General features: G+C 43.9%; 1 protein-coding gene across 1 annotated transcript in view; it reads right to left on the reverse strand.

The window, feature by feature from the left end:
- The window catches only part of ADRA1A (adrenoceptor alpha 1A), a gene marked incomplete at both ends in the record, with an annotated part of 81,194 nt that extends 62,239 nt beyond the window's left edge, over positions 1 to 18,955 (reverse strand). Inside the window, one exon of the mRNA XM_082657287.1 lies at positions 18,073 to 18,955. Coding sequence (XP_082513413.1) covers positions 18,073 to 18,955 — 883 coding nt within the window. The remainder of the gene's footprint in view (positions 1 to 18,072) is intronic.
- Positions 18,956 to 19,635: the final 680 nt, after the last annotated feature.

Here is a 19,635-nt window from a genome sequence, read left to right on the forward strand (position 1 = left end):
AAGTTTTTATTTTTATTTTATTTTTATGGAACTGTGTTTGCAGCTGACATGGCATTTATATCTAGTATGGGGTATTTCCAAAGCACTGAGAAATTTAGGGGAGAGGGGATGTATGAGATGGGATTTAGAGTGGAACCACATGGGGAAAATGTTACATGTGTTTTTACAAGAACTAAGTTTTTGACGTTACCTGAAGTCAATGAATTCTAATTTAACTTCAATGTACCACATGTGGCTAGAGTTTACTGTATTGAACAGCACAGCTCTTGATAGTTTCACTTAAACACCATCATTTCAGGCTGAACGTGGTCAAAACTGAAGGCCTTGCAGAAGATATTCATCCTCCCAGTGTCACTGTCCTTGGCACTACAACCCCACTCCACACTCAAAGCACAAATGCTACGTTTTGTTTATCCCACTCCGATTCTTCACATGCAGCCTCTGATTCCCATAGATTCTACCTTGAAATATCCCTATTCTCTGTGCCTCATGGCCTCACCCCTGTTCAGGTTCTCATTCAAACATAGACAGTCAGCCTGGGTCTTGGCCCACCTGTTGATCTCATCTTATTCTAACACTTGTCCACCATGTCACCTCCCTGCTCTCTACCCACAGTGGCTCCCCAGTTTTTCTTAATTCAAGGCCAAAATCCTTGTCTGGTTTTCAATAAGACACACAGGAGAATGGCGTCCGCCAAGCCTGGTCAATGTTGTCTTCGATGGCTGTCCCTTGCATGTGCGCACTTACCCCCTCTCCTAGAGTTTCCTTAAAAAAAAAAAATCCATTTCTGAGATTGTCCTTTAGTTATCTCTTGATGACAGCAAAATCATTTTACAAAGCAAATGATTGCAGATGGCAGGTAACCTTCAAAAACATTTCTCATCCTATGGGATCAAACTACATGACCAATTTGTAAACAGCAGGTTTCTCACTGGCAACTAAATGCCCCAGCGATAAGCTAAATGTGGAGAGTACACAAAACATAAAGTGTGCAATGTTCCCTTTTCAAACCCTTTTTGGGCAAAGACTACGGCTCTGCCAGCATTCCAGAACAATGACAGCCAATGTGCCCTTTGTCAACTTTCCCTCCTTCTCCTTTGAAAATGCAAACCGAACTTCTTCTGATACCCTTTACTGAGTGAGTCTGGAATCAGATACTATTACAGAGAGCAACCTGTGCTCTAGACGCCCCCAGCGGCCACTGCCAGCGGGAAGGCGAGGACTCAGTGTCCAGGACTCGGGGTTCCCTGGCCGCTTCCATAGGTGCAGCATCACTTTCATCCATTTCATATCTTGGGATTCTGAGTAGGATATCATTGGAACAAGGAATTGTGAAGCTGAGAAGCTGGAAATCTACTGGTCCCATGCAAGCCCCTTTTTCTACAGATGAGTAGCTGGAACCCAGGGCTTTTCGCAGCCGCTCCGTGGCACGTGGGATCTTCCCGGACCGGGGCACGAACCCATGTCCCCTGCATTGGCAGGCGGACTCTCAACCACTGCGCCACCAGGGAAGCCCCCCAGGGCTTTTAACTCATGGCCAGAGCACTATCCTCTGTTCCAGGGAGAGCAGCCAGGTAGCTCCATCAAGATGTCATTTCCTCCTTGTTGTGCCTTGGTTTCCACTTCTCTACATGAGCCTGGCGATTTCTATCTTACAGGCTTTTTCTAGGAATTAAATTAGATGCAAAAAGTGGCCTGCAAGCACCACTGCTATGGACTGAATGCTTGTGTCCCCCACCCCAAATTCATCTGTTGGAGCCTTACCCCTCACTGTGATGGCATTTGGGGCAGAGCCTCCAATTTGGGAGGTAATTAGGTTTGGATGAGGTCACAAGGGTGGAGTCCCCATGGTGGGATCCGTGTTCTTATAAGGAGATAAAGGGACCGGAGCTGGTTCGCTCTCTACGGTGTGAGGACAGAGCGAGAAACCAGCCGTCTGTAAACCAGGAAGAGGGTCCTCACGAGAACCTGACCACGCTGCACCCTGACCTCGAAACTTCCCAGCTCCGAAACTGTAAGAAATAAAGATCCATTGTTTAAGACATCCTGTCTGTGGTGTTCTGTTACAGCAGCTTAACCTGACCAGGGCAACCACCCCTCACGTCCCATACGTAAACTCCTTCATTTCTTTATCCTAGAAGAAGACTTGTTAAGCTTTTCACATGATTTCATCTCATCCACTTGTGATCAAGAGAAAGTTCAGCCTGCTTACCTACACAGACCCTGCCCCATCCACAGGTATCTCCCTCGGATTGCTTTGTCTTGAACCACAAGCTTCCATGAAACCAAAGGAAATGGTCACATGTCAGGCTCTTCTCATTTCTGCTTCACATTTTGATGTCAACCTGAGAAGCCGCCAGGGCTGAGGCAGTGATGTGTAGAGCTGCACTTCCTCATCCCTTTTCTAAATTCTTAGTGAATCTAAGAGAATACACATATAGGTGAAATTTTACATCACTACTAAAAACACCAGGGAAGGGCCATATCCATAAGCTAGAACGTCTCAGAGACGTCTGGAAACTATAATTCCATCACCACCAGCCTGAATGAAGGACTAATGAGTCCTCAGTTTACCTCAAGAAAAGGGGTGAAGGGAAGATGGCTCCCAACTGCTGCCAGGTGACACCCCCAGGGGCTTGGAATAGCAGATGCTAGAGATACAGGCAGACTCAGGGGTAGCTTTTCAAAGACAAATCGTAACTGCACTCGAGCGTTTGAGGAGAGTACTGATGCTGAGGTCCACACAGGGTGGGAAATCCCGCGGTTTTCCCATCAAGACCAGCAAACAAGTAAAGGGAGGCTCTTCGGGACATGGATCCCAGGGGGCCGGTCATCCCACCTGGAGGAGAGATCACTGCACCCACTGTGTCAACCAAACAGGACAAGGACTCTTCTGCTGTGCCACAGTGAAATCTTTGTCCTTCTACCTCCTGTCTGCTCACTCTGGGTGAACAGATCGGTATACTCTGGCAAATATAAACTACAACAAAGACAATTCTTTCCTTCTCCCCTTAATATGGGTCTGAAAGATTTGGACCAGGACCCAACCAGCTCCAAACAGAACCCATTGCAAATTTTATCCCTATGTCACTCTCGGTGAGGTTGAACAAAAAGAGAAGAATTACTGTTCCCGTGAAAAGATTCAGCTGTTCAGGAGATGAGATCGATCTGAGGAATCTGAGATCCTCAAATATAAAACTCCACTTTTGGGATTTCCCTGGTGGCACAGTGGATAAGACTCCATGCTCCCAATGCAGGGGGCCCGGGTTCGATCCCTGGTTAGGGAACTGGATCCCACATGCATGCCGCAACTAAGAGTTTGCATGCCACAACTAAAGAGCTGGTGAGCTGCAACTAAGGAGCCCACATGCTGCAACTAAGACCCGGTGCAACTAAATAAATATTTTAAATAAATAAAAAATAAAACTCCATTTTTAAAACAGTGATATGGAAGAAAATCTCTATGTTGTATTGAAATGTGATTTAAGGAGCTATTGGGTTTACAAATTCAGTGTAGGCGATAATGAAGATGGAACAATATGCCAATAAAATGGAGTGGACTGGAGCAAAGGTGGTGGAGGTAGCTACTAAGGCTAATAGGTAAAATAGAACACGCACTGGAGAAACGTGAGAAACTTGGAAGTCAGAGGAAAATAGCGAGAAGATGACTAATGTGAGTAAAAGAGCAAGAGAAAAAGGGGGCAGGTACAGGAGATCCAAAATAGAGCTAATATGAATTCCAAGAGAAAGAGTGAAGCAGATGAAGTGATCACCAAAGGATGCTATCTTTAGCTTCAGGACAAAAAAAAAAAAAAAAAAAGTGCACGGGGTTCCAGGTAATCACAATGAAAAAGTTACCCCACAACCAGAAATGTCCAGGGGACATTTTTTAATTTGATTGGGAAAAAATTCTATAAACATCTTGGTGAGAAAATAAACACATAAATAAAGAGAATACATGAGAAAAGGAAAACAATAATCAAGTTGGCCTCAAGTCATTTATAAAGCACTAAATATCAAGAGACAGAGGAGTACGAACAACAGTATTTTGAAATTAAAAAAATATATAACTCGAGTTCTATACTCAGAGAAGTTGTCTTCCATGTATTTAGACTCAGGCATATACGCGCTTAAAAAACGCGTTTGGCTTATGTTGTTATTGGTCAAAATTTATTTGGCATTATACTCTAATATAATAGCAAACATTTTAAACCTCGTGGGCCATGCAGTCTCTGCAGCAACTACTCAACTCGGCCATTGTAGCATGGAAGCAGCCATGGATGATTTGTAAGCAAATGTAGATGGCTGTGTTCCAATAAAACTTTATTTACAAAAACAGGCCATAGTGTGCTGGTCCCTATTTCCCATGGTAGATAAAGCAAAATCCAGAGCTCATGAGTGAGTAAATCATAGTATAGAAGGCTATTTGTATTACTAAACTAAATTACAGAAAGATACAAAAGACAGGATAGGAAATATAAACATTTAATAGCGGTAACCGACATTTAAAACACAAAATTTTATTAACCAAAAGATGTAGGTTTCTGGAGGAAGGGAAAATAAGAGTGTGATAAACTTCCTCCCTTATGTGGGCAAAGGTGGGTGATAGGGATGGTTGTTTAAGAGAGAAACGAAGGTTTAAAAAAATGCTTTTGAAAAGCTCAAAGATAATCTCTAGTAGAATTAAAAATAGGAAACCACCTTTCCCAAATACTGCAGAATTTAAAAAGCAAAGAATAAAATGGCCCAGTTTGCAAGAGAAAACAAAGAAAAGGAAGGAAACATAAAACCAGGAGACAAAAATCAACCCAAATATATCTGTTATAATCAGTGGAAATTAGTTATATTTTTACTAAGAGACAAATACCCAGATAAGACACGTAGACACTGCAAAATCCATTTGATGCAAGTTACACAAGCTGATGTATAAAAAGACGGGCAGGGGCTTCCTGGGTGGCGCAGTGGTTGAGAATCCGCCTGCCAATACAGGGGACACAGGTTCGAGCCTCGGTCTGGGAAGATCCCACGTGCCACGGAGCAGCTAAGCTCATGTGCCACAACTACTGAGCCTGCGCTCTAGAGCCTATGAGCCACAACTACTGAGCCCGTGTGCTGTAACTACTGAAGCCCGCGTGCCTAGAGCCCGTGCTCCACAACAAGAGAAGCCACCACAATGAGAAGCCCGCACACCACAACGAAGAGTAGCCCCCACTCACCGCAATTAGAGAAGGCCCATGCGCAGCAACGAAGATCCAACACAGCCAAAATAAATAAATTAAATAAATAAAATTTAAAAAAAAAAGACGGGCAAAAGTATGTTGGTAAATGCAAACAAAAATATATTAGAGATTGCAATATTAATTTTCCAAAATGTACGTATCAAGGAAAAATAAATAGGACAAAAAGTGTATTAATTAAATAAATGAATCTAAATAATACTTTAAATGAAGGTATTATTGACTTAATCTCTTAAGTAAAATGCATCCGCATCAACATATATAAAGTAAAACCTGTTAAAAATATAAGAAATAATTGGAAGAATTATTCCCGGTAGGAAGGTTTACCATACCTCTCTCAATATGTAACAAATAAAGTAGATCAGGGATAAAGGTAAAGATAATGAATACTGGATAAAGATGATCTTAAAAACACCCCTGGGCTTCCCTGGTGGCGCGGTGGTTGAGAGTCCGCCTGCCGATGCAGGGGACACGAGTTCGTGCCCCGGTCCGGGAAGATCCCACATGCCGCGGAGCGGCTAGGCCCGTGAGCCATGGCCGCTGAGCCTGCGCGTCCGGAGCCTGTGCTCCGCAACAGGGGAGGCCACAACAGTGAGAAGCCCGCGTACCGCCAAAAAAAAAAAAAAAAAAAAAACACCCCTGTTAACGTTTAATTAATATATATCTTTCAAACATTAAATCTATTAAATGTGCTAATTATTGGTCATATATCAAGTCATTAAAAAAGCCTCAATTCATTTCATAAGCTAGAAATTATTGGATTCACATTCTCTGACCACTATACAGTAAATTCAAAATTAATTTTTAAAAATGGGGGGATAAAAACACCAATTATTTTTTAAATTAACGAACAACAATAATACAATGAATCCTCTTCTGTCCACATAGGACTAAGGAGCTACTTACTAAAAGAGGAAAAACAAAAACTGGATGAGAGTACTGCCTAGCAAAACCTAAGTAAAGAATTCAAGTCTGCTTGGAGGAAAATGTACAACTTTGGTTGTTTTTAATCTTAGACAGGAATAAATTAAAGTATGTGAACCAAACATTTTCCTCAAGTTAATATAAAAGAACAAAATATAAGCAGAAAAATAAATTTCTAGAGACTAAATTAGTGCACTGGAAAACAGAGCACAGTGATTAATAACTCTAGGACATGGGTTCTTTGAGAAAACTAATGAAATAGACAATCTTTCAAGATATCTCAGTGAAGACAAAAAGCAACAAAACACAAGTGTATGATGTGGGAAATGAGAAAGATAGAAAAGAAATGAAAAATAACAGAGTTTCATGTAGAATTCTGTGCTAAAATGTTAAACCTCAATGAGAAGGAAAATAGAAAATAAGAAAACAAAGATTATCAAATCTGACAATCAGAATAGACCGCTATCCATGGAAGAAATAGAAACCAGTCTCTGAGAGCTGCCTCCATAAAAGGAGCTGTGCCCAAATGTTTTATGGGCAAGTTCTTTCAAACCTTCAAGGAACACATAATTCTTACGCTATTTAAATTGTTACAGATGGTAGAAAAAAAAACGGAGAGTGTCACAATTCGTTTTATAAAGTTAATATAAACTCAAAACCAACATGCAACAAAAACACACTGTAAAATAAAACGATATACTCCTTTCACATAGAAATACAGATGCAAAGCAGAAATAAAATACTTAGTATAATGCAGTAACATACAAAAGAATAATGTCACTGATCAGATAGAATTTATTCCAAGAATATATGGATAGGTTAATATTAGGAAATAAAATTTATCAAATCAGTATCAATGAAAAATATTATACGGATGCATATTTAAAAAGCAGCATTTGATAAAATTAAAAATTCATTTTTGATAAAATTGTTCTGTAAACTATAGAAAGATATGTCCTTGACATGATGAAGGGTACTGATCTAAAAACCAACGTGTTGTATCTAACGTTGAAATGCCAAAGCAGCATTTCCTGACTTCACTGTAACAATCATTTTTCTAGGACATGATAGTAAGTGTGATTAAAAGTAAAGTTTAAACAATAGTCCGAAAGTAGTTTGGGAAGTAAATGGAGAAACATGTCATATATTTTTTATTGAAGTAGAGTTGATTTACGTATGTCATATTTCTTAACAGGAGATCTCAATGTGATAAAGATGTCTCCTTTCAAATTAATCTATACATACTAAAAATTATGATTAACATGTGACAGGATTTGTGTGTGTGTGTATGTGTGTGTGAGTGCGTGTGTGTGCATGTGTGTGTGTGTGTGTTGGTGTTGGTGGGGCTAAGAGATGTAACTTGACAAAATGAGTCCAGACTTTTCCTGGGAGAACGTGCAAACACAGACAAAATCATTTTGAAAAAAATGTTCATCCAGAGCTTCCCCGGTGGCGCAGTGGTTAAGAATCCGCCTGCCAATGCAAGGGACATGGGTTGGAGTCCTGGTCCGGGAGGATCCCACATGCCACGGAGCAACTAAGCCCGTGCACCCCAACTACTGAGCCTGTGCTCTAGAGCCCGTGAGCCACAACTACTGAAGCCCGCACACCTAGAGCCCGTGCTCCGCAACGAGAGAAGCCACCTCAATGAGAAGCCCACACACTGCAACGAAGAGTAGCCCCCGCTCGCCACAACTAGAGAATGCCCACGCACAGCAACGAAGAACTAACACAGCCAAAAATAAATAAATAAAATAAATAAATTTAGTTTTTAAAAAAGAATATTCATCCAGGGGTCTTAACCTAGAAAATATTAAAATGTATTATGAAACCACAGTAGTTAAAATAATGTAGCACCAATATTAGAGAGATAGATAAATGTAACAGAAGTGGGAGTTCCAAACTAGATTCAGGATTCTCTCGAATACAACAAAGGTAGTTTTCCAGAGAAGATGGGAAAGGATACATTATTCAATAAATCTTTTAAGAATATCTGGTTAACCATTTCTACATAAATACAGTCAGACATCGCCTACCAAAATACAAAAGTAAATTCCAGGTAGATGACAAATGATGCTTTAAAAGAACGAGGAGAAAATAGAGGTTATCTGACTTACGTGGGGGAAGATCTCTCCAAGCATCCCTGAGAAGGTACAGTCCATGAAGAGACAGATTAAAATATGTGACTACATAAACATTTTAAATGTCTATGTATTTGTAAAAGCCGCAAAAAGGATAAAATGCAAAAAAAACCAATGGGAAAAATAGTTGCTGAATATGTATCAAGATTATAACATTGTTAAATACTCCTGGTCTTATTTCCCTTTTTAGTGAACCTATCTCTCTCTCTCTGCCTGCATCCATTTGCCATTGCTATTCCATAGAAGATGGATGCCCCCCAGGAAGGAAGAAGACATGGTTCTGAGGAGGGTCCCATTCAGCCAGAAAAAGGAAGGGAAAGCCTGCCACATCTGTCCTCCACAGGTGGACTGTGGGGAAAAGTGGGGAAGGAGGTAGTGAAAAGAGGCAGCCTGGTGTTTGTTCTGAGCTCCCCTCTCAACAAGGACCACAGAGGCATTTAAGAAGATAAAGGTGGTAGTGAAGGTGCTTTTCCCCACTCTCCATTCTGGGCATCTGGGAGAGGACACAGGAGGGCTCTCTAGCACCCATTAAAGTGACAGCCAATGTGGGTGGGCAGAGAGTAAGTCTGGGTTGGCACACCTGTTTGGTGTGGTGTGCTTGGGTGTGGAATGAGATGGTGTGGCATGGAGGGGTGTGGAAGGAACCCACAGGGCTCTCCATACCTTGAGACAGGGATGAAACATTGCTGAGGGTTTAGCTCAGAAGCTTGTGAAAGGTGATCACGGGGGCTGTTATGGATAAAGTGACTCCTTGGCTAATGCCCACAGAGCACTTGTCACCCCAGCCAGGAACCAAATGGAGACACACATAAACGTTTGAGTGTCTGTAGTCGCAGTAAGGATTGAGTGGGGCTGAGTCATCAGGTGGGTCAATGGTCCATGGGGGAGCACCCTCAGACTTATTGGGAGACAGCTGCGTGATGGCTGGGGACTAGCGCCTGGGGACCAGTCACTAGACTAGGCCAACATCCCCAGTGCAGGAAACTAAAAATCACCATGAAAGGTCAACTGAGGGCCCGACAATTTCCTCTCTCCCCGACCCCAATAACCACGAGGTTTTGTGTGCCCCTGATTAACAATTTAGCAGGCAAACCTGAAAGGCTGAGTTATCCAAGGGGGGCTGAGTATATAGAGACGCTGCTTAAGTGACTGGATTTAACTGAACTTATTGGATTCAACTAAAAGTGTGTGTGTGTGTGTGTGTGTGTGTGTGTGTGTGTGTGTGTCTCCGCTGGAGTTCATGAAAAAGATCATATCAGTTTTTGAAAAATAAAGAAAGTACGTTTTCTCAGCATGTCTGAATATAGCATGAGAAAGCTGGCAACCCAGGATATGAAGTGATAAATGTTCAATGTATTCAATAATCTTACAAACAGAAAATCAATGACTTAATAAAATGTGGCCCAAGAGCACCGATGAGCAATTTCACATCACAAAATCGAAATATAAACATGGGGGGGGGGAAATTTTCAAACAGTAAAGAAACATGCAGTTTCAAAATGAGAAGCCACTATGTAAGTGTCCAGTTGGAAAACCAAGTAAAAGGGCTAAAAGACAGTGAAACCACCAAAGAAAATGCCTCAGGTTAAAACATCCCAGCATCTGAACCTGAAACTATGAAGTAACAAAACACAGCAATGCTTAGGTCACTAAGTATCGTCTCCTTCAAAGTCATGACTTGCCAGTGTGCAGCTGGTCTGAAAGAGGTGGCTGTGGCTCAAAGCTTTGTTAGAACTTACAGGAGACGTTTTCTGAGCCTGCAGCACATTCTTTTGAATATGACGGTAAATCTCTGTTGACACACGCGTCTTGCGGAAAAGAGCCACAATTAACTTAAAGCCAAGTCTGGTCAGACTATTTGTGATCAGGGAAAGCTTTTCTCGTAAATCTGCTCTGGAGGCAACGACAGAAGAGGCATTCAAGAGCTATGTGGCAGCTCACAGAAATAAATATTTTCAATCACGCGTGAGAAGAATCCTACTTGGCAGGATACCTCTCAACTGTCCTGTGTAAATGTCTCCCAACTGGTCTATACACAGTCCTCTTTTCTCTAAGCCTTTGATAGTTTAAAATAGAGACTTGATCATGTCATCTCTGCTCCCGGCTCTCTTCAGGTAAAATCACAAACTCATAATATGACTTTAAAGGCTTATTTGGTCAGATCTCTTTCTGTCCAGCTTCATTCGATACTAGTTTTCTATCAGCCTTTCATCTCTGGCCACACTGGCCTCCTGGAAAATCCTCATTAAGCATCAGGCCAGTCCTATCAGAGTTTTTACCCATCCCATTCCTTCCCTCCTCCTTTTAGCCAATGAAGAGTTCCTCATTCTACAGATCTCAGCTCAAAGGTCAAGCTCTCCTTCCTAGCAAGACTCTTCTGCCCTCGTGCCCAGGGTCACCCTTATCCACAGTGTAGGTTTCCAAGGTACAACCCCATCATCTTCATTGCACTTTTTATGTGGATATCTGATAATGTCTATTTCCCTGTGGAGATTAGAAGCCTGCAGGAAGGCAAGCACCCAGACTGGTGTTTACATGGTGCATCGTGTAAAGCCCAGCGTATGGGGAGTTCTCCATAAATAACTGGAGGATGAAAGAGAAACGCTATTTGATATGCTTGTGAGGAAGAGGTGCTGCAGGATGGCCACAAAAATCCCCTCATCCCGTTGTGGATCTGCTCCCCCATCAGGAGGTGAGTCTATTTCTCTCCCCCCCTTGAACGTATACTGGCCTCATGACTTGCTTTTCTCACAGAATGAGGCAGCAGTGACACTGGGCCCGGTCTGGGCCGCTCTCTTCAGTAGCCCGGCAGCTCCTGCCCTCTTGGAGAGAGAACTGCCACACTGCAGGAGAGCGAGTCTCAACCCCTGGAGGAAGAGCGGCCACCGATTCTGACATCCAGCCAGACAGCCCAGTGAACTGAACCTGGACTCATCCCTGCCCCACAGAGTCACAAGCCATAACGTGACTGCTGCTTCAAGTTACTATGTTTTGAGATGACTGGTGGTACAGCAAGAGTAACTGAAAAACTGGTCTCATGTTAAAATCACAGTGGCTCTTAGATTCTCTCCACCCCATTATCTCTCAGAAGTCAACCTTTTCCATAGATATCAGGGGCCTGATCTTTTGTACCTGCGGCGAAGCAACAGTCTCACGTTGTCTTGGGCGTGCACAAGAGTCAGAGTCATTATGTCATTATATGTACTTGCCCCTTTTCCCGGCTTTTTTTCACGTCAGCATCTGAGACTTTGCTATGTATTTAATTGTGCAGATTTTCAGCTCCACTAGGGCAGGGATTTTTTTTTTTAATGTTTACAGTAATCATATTGCTGGTTGTGCCGTTATTTTTATTCTAAGAGTGTTGTATATATGCTGTGGGATAAAGCAGATGAGTATTTATTTATTTGGTCACGCCAAGGAGCGGCATGCAGGGTCCTAGTTCCCTGACCAGGGATCGAGCCAGCGTCCCCTGCATTGGGAGCACAGCGTCTTAACCACTGGCCCTCCAGGGAAGTCCCGGCAGGGATTTGTTTGTCTTTATCTCCAGGGATTCTCTAGCTGCCTGCCACTTACTACACACTCAATGAAATTTTGCAGATTCAGTGAAGGAATCATTCTCTGCCTCACTGCTTCCACCTGATAATCTCCTTCCCAATATTGCCCTTCCCCGAACACTCCATCTTAAAACTTATTCTCCTTCCTTACCATGTGCTGTCTGCTGCCTTTTTTATTTTAAACTAATTCTCAAATAGTTGATTTCCACCTGAACCACAGCTCAGCCCAACGCTGTCTCCTTTCATTCAGAGATAATAGCAATGGCTCAGTCTGACGATAATGCCTGTTTTGTATTTAAATCAGATAATGTGCCCAGAGTTCCGACACATAACCATATGTTCAGTAGATGTTGCCCCCCTTCATCCCTTTTCTTTCTGATGCTTTCTTTTTCTCAGACCTCCAAGGGCATCCACTCCTCATGGCAACATCCTGCATCAACATATGTCAGTGCGGGCTTCCCTGGTGGCGCAGTGGTTAAGAATCCGCCTGCCAATGCAGGCAACACAGGTTAGAGCCCTGATCCAGGAACATCCCACATGCCACGGAGCAACTAAGCCCGTGAGCCACAACTACTGAGTCTGCGCTCTAAAGCCTGCAAGCCACAACTACTGAGCTCGCGCCTAGAGCCCATGCTCCGCAACAAGAGAAGCCACCGCAATGAGAAGCCCGCGCACTGGAACAAAGAGTAGCCCCCGATCGCCACAACTAGAGAAAGCCTGTGCGCAGCAATGAAGACCCAACACAGCCAAAAATAAATAAACAAATTTATAAAAAAAAAAACATATGTCAGTGATGGTCTGTGAATCATATGAATTCAGGTAAGATTAACATTTATTGCCCTTTGCTCTGTGTTAGGTGCTATGCTAGGCATATTTTATGAAAAAGAAAGCCTGGGTTGAAATCTCAGGTCAACACTTTTTCCACCCAGCACACTGCCTTTGGTACTGTTGGGCTCTAGACAAAAGGATGAAATAAGCAAAGATGATGCACGCACTTCAGGTGCCCAAGCTTCCTTGAGGCACAGGTATACCCTTCCTTCTTTCATCTGTTGAAGGCTAACACCTTCACATTCTCTTTATTTAGCTTCATGATCAAAACTTGTTTTTTAAAAACATTCACTCTAAGGTATAAATGACTGATAACGACGTGAAGCATGATTCCCGCCCCCTCCGCCGAAGGGGTTCTCAATTTCAAACAAACATTTAGGATGCAGAAAGAAAACACGACTAGCAAGGCTTAGACTTGAGAGCAGACAAGTTAGATTCCTACCTGAAATCACACTATTAAATCCAGCAACCAACCCAGCCCTGGTTGGGAGGAGCTGGGGAGAGAGTGAAGTGTAGAGTCCAGGAGGAGACAGAACCTTCTCATAAATCCAGAGGGACCTTCAGCAATGAAATGGAAAGTCCTCACTCACCTGATTATCCTGGTCTGGTTCTTACACGGGTGGGTGCTTCACCTCTCAGCTTTGGACACTGCAGTCGCTCATCCCTGCTCTGGTTTTAGTTTCCAATCCCACTGTTCTCTGGCAGCCTAGCACAAACTGATAAGCTATTCTTCCCAAGAGACTACTTGTTATACTTAAGAGCTCGTGTCCCTTGTGTATAATAACGGCATGTTTATCCTTCTAGTCACATTTTGCATGAACTATGTACTTCAGATAGTTACTAAAAACAAATAACATCTCACTGATGGCCCAGCAGACGTCGTGCTGTCTTCAAGTCCCTGCTTAGTCAACTGCAATACTTCTAGAAGCTTCTGTAGTGATCTCCAGACACAGTTCATTGTTCTATTCCTCAGCACTTGTAATACCACTTTGGGGACCAATCTCACCGATTTTTGATAATCTTTTTCAATTTGTCTCCTTAACTAGATTGTGAGGCCCTTGAGGGCAGGGAATGTGCTTTAGTCATTTTTTTGTTCTGTCTAACGCAGTGCCTGGAATTTATTATACAGCCATAACTCCTGGAAGAAATAGTGTCTTACTAGTTTAGTGTCAGGAAGAAAACGTGGACCATAGATGTGGTAGGTTCGGTGATCTTGTGCCCATCTTCACTTCAACATTACCAGGTCTCCAAGGCAGCAGATCCGAGAGGGAGGCTATGATTAGACCAGAGTCTCCCTTCCCCTGGAGGACCTCAAGACCCATTCTATCATGCTCATCTCCTTGGATAGCTAAGCCACCATCAGCAGTCCCAAACTCCCAATCACCTATCTTTTCCCAATCACCTAAACTTTTTCCACCATCTAACTCTGTATGACCCCTAATCTGATCTAGCCTATGTCCCTTCACACACTCCTCTTTTTTTTTTTCTAACATCTTTATTGGAGGATAATTTCTTTACAATGTTGTGTTAGTTTCTGCTGTATAACAAAGTGAATCAGCTATAGCACACTCCCCTTCTTTACCAGGGTCCCTAGATACAGTCAGCCATCAGCAACATTCCCTATCACCCTCAGCCTCTTAGCTGTGAGAAAGCAGTATCCAGCCTTCCTGATTGGCCCTCCTTTAAATTTATGACCCTAAGTCTCAAACACATCCTCAGGACCTCCTAAATGTCCATGATCTATGTACTCCGTCATCTCAAAGATTAATCTTTCACATCTTCTTTTGCTCCTCAAACCTCCCTCATTTCCTATTCCTTCCCCACTCTTAGGTGATGATCTTGATTCTTGCTTTTTTCTTTTCAACTCAGCTCGATTTACTGAAGATAGGGAATATAGATATCACAGGATAGTTTCATAGACATTTAGATACTTGGTTCATTTCTTTTTAAGAATGAGCAGAACGATACAGAAGGGAACCTGAAGAAAGAGGAATTAAGCTGATGTCTAGTTTTATCTGTCTGACTCCAATTTGCTCCTGAGGTGCAAAGCAAAGCACAAGCAATTGCCATTACCCACATCTAAAATTTAACTCTCACAACAATGTTTTTGGCTTGGTAGTGAGGAACACCTGCTTTTTAAAAACTCGCATGTTTTCTATTCTCTTGGTCATTATGAAATTTAAAAATAACTTAGTTTTAAAAATACATAAAATTCATCAAATTTTGACATGATCTTGATTCTTATCTCATTGAGGATATACATATATTTGGAAGAGAGGTTTACCTTTCTCCCTCCATACCTACTGCCTCTGTGCTCATACACCATGGTTTCCCTGTCACTTCTAAACCCTCTGGTCTCCTTCCTTGCCTACACCGTCAGGATCTCTCTATTCCATCATTTCCAACAGAATATAAATATGATATCCTGTCTCCCACCTTTGAAAATTCTCTCTAGATCCTTCTAGGTACACTGCATTTCCCTGCTCCACTGTCTAGCAAAACCCTTCCAAAGAGTTGCCTGTTTTCACTGTCCCCACTTCATCTTTCATTCTCTCAAGAAAGCACACCGTCAGGCTTTTGTCTCCATCGCTCCACGGAAACTACTATCCTCAAAGCACCTCCTCATATCACCAAGGACCTCCACGTGGCCAAGTCCAATGTTGATTCCCCGTCCTCCTCTGACTTGGCCTAGCAGCTGCATGTGACACAGCTGATGACTCTTGCCTTGGTGAAACATTTCCATTCAGCTTCGGGGACATCAGGCTCTCCTACCTCCCTGGCCACTCCTTCCCAATTTCTTTTGCTGGTTGGTTCTCCTTTTCCCGACCTTCAAATATCAGGACGCCCCAAGCCTCGGTCCTTATCTCTCTTTTCTCTCCAGACTTTCTCTCTTGCAGATCCTTCCATTTCTGTGGCTTTAAGTATGGTGATGTGTCCCAAGTTTATATCATAAGCCCAGCTTAGCACCAAATTCATGTATCTAACTGCCTACTTGACATCTCTACTTAGACATCTAGTAGACACTTCTCAACATGTCTGTACAAAATAGGCACTTGTACTTCACACTCCCACCAGCCCCTTACGACCTTTAGTTTTCCCAATCTCAGTAAAACGCACTACTATTTACCCGGTTGTTAGGTCCCCAAACCTGGGACTTATCTCTAGTCCTCTCCTTTTCTCATATCCCATGTCCAAACTTGTCAGCTCTACCTTTGAAATAAGTGCCGAATGTGATCACTTCACATCACCCCCACCTGTCTCACCTGAGTGCAGGGCATCCTCACCTTTCTCTCCTTGACGTCTCCAACAGCCTCCTAACTGGTCTCCCTGTTTCCACTCTCACCCCAAAATAGCCCTCACTCCTCCCAGAAGCCAGAATGATCCTTTAAAAATATAAGGCCAGCCACTCACCTGCTAAAGCCCCTTTGATTGGATGGCTTCCCATCACAATTAGAAGAATATGCAAATTCTACTTTGGCTTAAAAGATAGGTCAGGTTCCTTCCCACCTCTGCACTTGCCGTTCCCTCTACCCAGAAAGCTCTTCCTTCCAGACTTTGCAAGGCTTGCTCCTCAATTCAGTCAGGTCTCTGCTCAAATATCACCTCTTCAGAGAGGACTTTTCTGACCACTCGCCACATCGATAGATAGAGCACCACTCTATCCTCTTATTCTGTTCATTTTTAAAATACTGCTTATTAGTCATTGACTTCTTAAGATATATTTATTTGTTTTTGTCTATTTCCCCCCAAAGATTGCAAACATCTTACTGCAAGGGTTCTTCTGCCTTGTTCATCCTAAGTGTCTAGAGCAAGTGCTTAATAAATACTCGACAAGTGAACAGATAGATGCATGAATAAACGTGCAAACTTCAGGAGGAGGGGATGGTATGCAGACAGGCAGGTAAGCAGCCAGTGGCTCAAGTAAAGAGTGTTATTTAAATAAATTCAAAACTCTGATATAATTCTAGGAGCAGAGAAAGCAGTAATGAGGAAAGGCCAGGGAATGGGCGTGGAAGGGCCTCCCAAGCAGCCATGTTGGGTAGAAATTTCTGCAGTGATGGAAATGTTCTGTATCTGCTGTTCAAAACAGCAGCCACTGGCCACATGTGGCTACTGAACACTTGAAGTGTGGCTGGTGGGACTGAATATTAATTTTCTTTAATTTTAACTTACGTTAAATAGCCACGTGGGGCTGGTGGCTATGGCGTTAGACAGCAAAGCTCTAGAACCCGAAGAATCCCTTCCCCCCTCACTGAGTTATTGACAGGACTAATGATGGAAAATTGTCAATATCCGAAACATAGTTAGCCCTCAAAAAATAATAGCTGCTATTACTACACAGCGTTGCAAATTACTTTCAGTACGTGCCATGTAAATTGGCTCTAAAGTCCAGAAACAGACTTCTCTTCATTTTTTATTGTAATTTTTTGTTTGCCAGAGTTAGTGGATAACCAATGTGTGGGTCTATATTTGAGCTCACAAACTAAAAATAGCAAACAACCATTTTGGGATCTCAGGAAGGCCTTCCAGAGATAGACGACGATTCCAAGTGGATTAGCTTAGTTTATACTGAACTAATTAGTTGGACAACAGCTAATTTAGCATTTGCGAAAATTGGATTTGTAACATTACCGTATTACTTTCAAACAGTGTCATCTGAAGCTTCCTGAATGAATTTGGATAAGAGTAGTATTTGCTTTAATACTTGGTATTAAAATAAAGCGGAATGTATTTACTTATTGGAAACATTATGTTGAATTCTTTAAAGGTTAAATTGGTCTGGACATAATATTATTATTTTTTTCTTGTCAGTGACTCACCGTGCTTTCTTCCACACTGAATCCAGAAAACAAAATGAACACAGATACAGAACATAAGCAGACCGTTATAACTAACCCTTAATAATCTAATCTACTAATAAAATTACACGTTTGTTCAGAATAAGCATGGTGCTTACTTTTAGGACACAAGAATCTGCAGTCCACAGCAGCAGAGGTGATAGTGGCATTCCATGGTCCCTGCCTAAGTGCCTGGTGGAGACTGAGACTTGAAATCCGAGGATGGATGTATTTAAATTAAACACATGCTTTAAGGCATTAAGAAAACTTGACGTTCTTATTAAGGAGACCAATTAATCTGCTTCAGTAGGATGCCACTTTGCAGTAGTTGAAAAAGTGCCCTAGGACGTTATATAAATGAAACCAGAGCAGAAAGGCAATGAAAATGTACTTTTCTACATAGGAGCCTTTCCTTAAAACTGCCCTCCCTAGCTTTGCTGTTTGAAATGCAGATCCTTTTTCTTCCACCCCTGACTGTGAGTCTGGGGTAGCATAATGGGAAGAGGGTGAAGACTCCTAAATGCTAAAATGAGGTGCTGTAAAGACTTACCAATGGGCATCACTAAGAAAAAAGGCAGCCAGCAGAGGACGAAGCAGCCGACCACGATACCCAGTGTTTTGGCCGCTTTCTTCTCCCGGGAAAACTTGAGGAGTCTCACGGAGAAGTGTGTCTTGTTCTTGGCGCTGGACACCCCGCTGCCTCCTACCGGGACATTTTTGCGATGGATGCGGAGCGTCACCTGCTCCGAATCCGACTTGTCGGTCTTGAGGCCGGACTTGAGGCCCCGGCTCTCCCTCTTGGCCACCACGTAGACCCGGCAGTACATGACCAGGATGATGGTCAGCGGCACGTAGAAGGAGCCGAGCGCGGAGAACAGCACGTAGCCCGGCTCCTCATTGATCTGGCAGATGGTCTCGTCCTCCGGGGCCGGCTGCCTCCAGCCGAACAGAGGCCCGATGGAGATGACCAGGGAGAGCGCCCAGACGCAGAGCAGAGCCATGAGACCCCTCTTCTGCGTGACGATGGTGGGGTAGCGCAGCGGGTAGCTCACGCCGATGTAGCGGTCGATGGAGATGATGCAGAGTCCCATGATGGACGCAGTGCAGCACAGGACGTCCACCGCCGCCCAGATATTGCAGAAGACCCTGCCAAAGGCCCAGTAGCCCAAGATCTCGAAGATTGCGGAGAAGGGCAGCACCGTGGAAGTGAGTAGAAGGTCGGCCACCGCCAGGTTGACGATGTAGTAGTGAGTGACCGAGTGCAGATGCCGGTGGCAGGCCACAGAAAGGATCACAAGGATGTTCCCCAGTACCCCGAAAAGGATGAGGCCCCCCAAGATCACCCCGAGCAGAATGGCCTTGGAAATGTTCACCGGTGGCGGCGGGTGGGTGCAGTTGGAGCTGTCCGAGGCATTTCCAGAGAGAAACACCATGGTCCCAGCCGGGGCCGGGCGAGGTCCGGCTCTTGAGGGCCACTCCGGGCCTGGGCGGAGGTGGGAGCGAGGGAGCGGGAAGTCAAAAGGTCTCCGCTCCGAGGAGCCTTGCCTGCTGGGGTTGTCTGGGGGTAAGAGAGAGCGTACGGGTGGGAAGCAACCCGGGCCAGCCCTGGAAACCCTCAGAAGGCCACGCAAAGGGGCAGGGCATTAAAGGCAACATGGCCATGGGCGCGCGGGGCTGCCCGCCGACCCTCTGCACCAGCAACGCTGGCCCGGGGCCCCAACTCCCTCCCTACGCGAGACTCAGCACGGAGCTCGAGGAGACGCGATGCAAAATGCAGTCCCAGAATTACGCGAGTCCCCTTTCCTGTACTGTCGGATCCGTTCGGGTGTGAAGACTGAGCATTCTGCACATAATTTGGAACTCAAAAATCCAGCGCCTGTCTCTCCCACAAACCACAAGCACGTACGGGTCTGCCGTCGACTCTCAAAGGCGGGGACCGTTGGCATCTGGGCACTTCTGTCCACCCGCAGTTACGGTCAGTGTGGCTGGACTCATGGTAGATCCAGCTTCTAGCCGCGCAGGCCGGGGGACGTGGATGTGAAATGTTTGCCGAGACCGAGGCGGCTGCGGAGCGTCGTTTGCCAGCGTCCTCCTGAAAGAGCGCAAAAAGAAA

The sequence above is a fragment of the Grampus griseus genome (assembly GCF_964374135.1).
Source record: "Grampus griseus genome assembly, chromosome: 6".
NCBI classification, from domain to species: domain Eukaryota; kingdom Metazoa; phylum Chordata; class Mammalia; order Artiodactyla; family Delphinidae; genus Grampus; species Grampus griseus.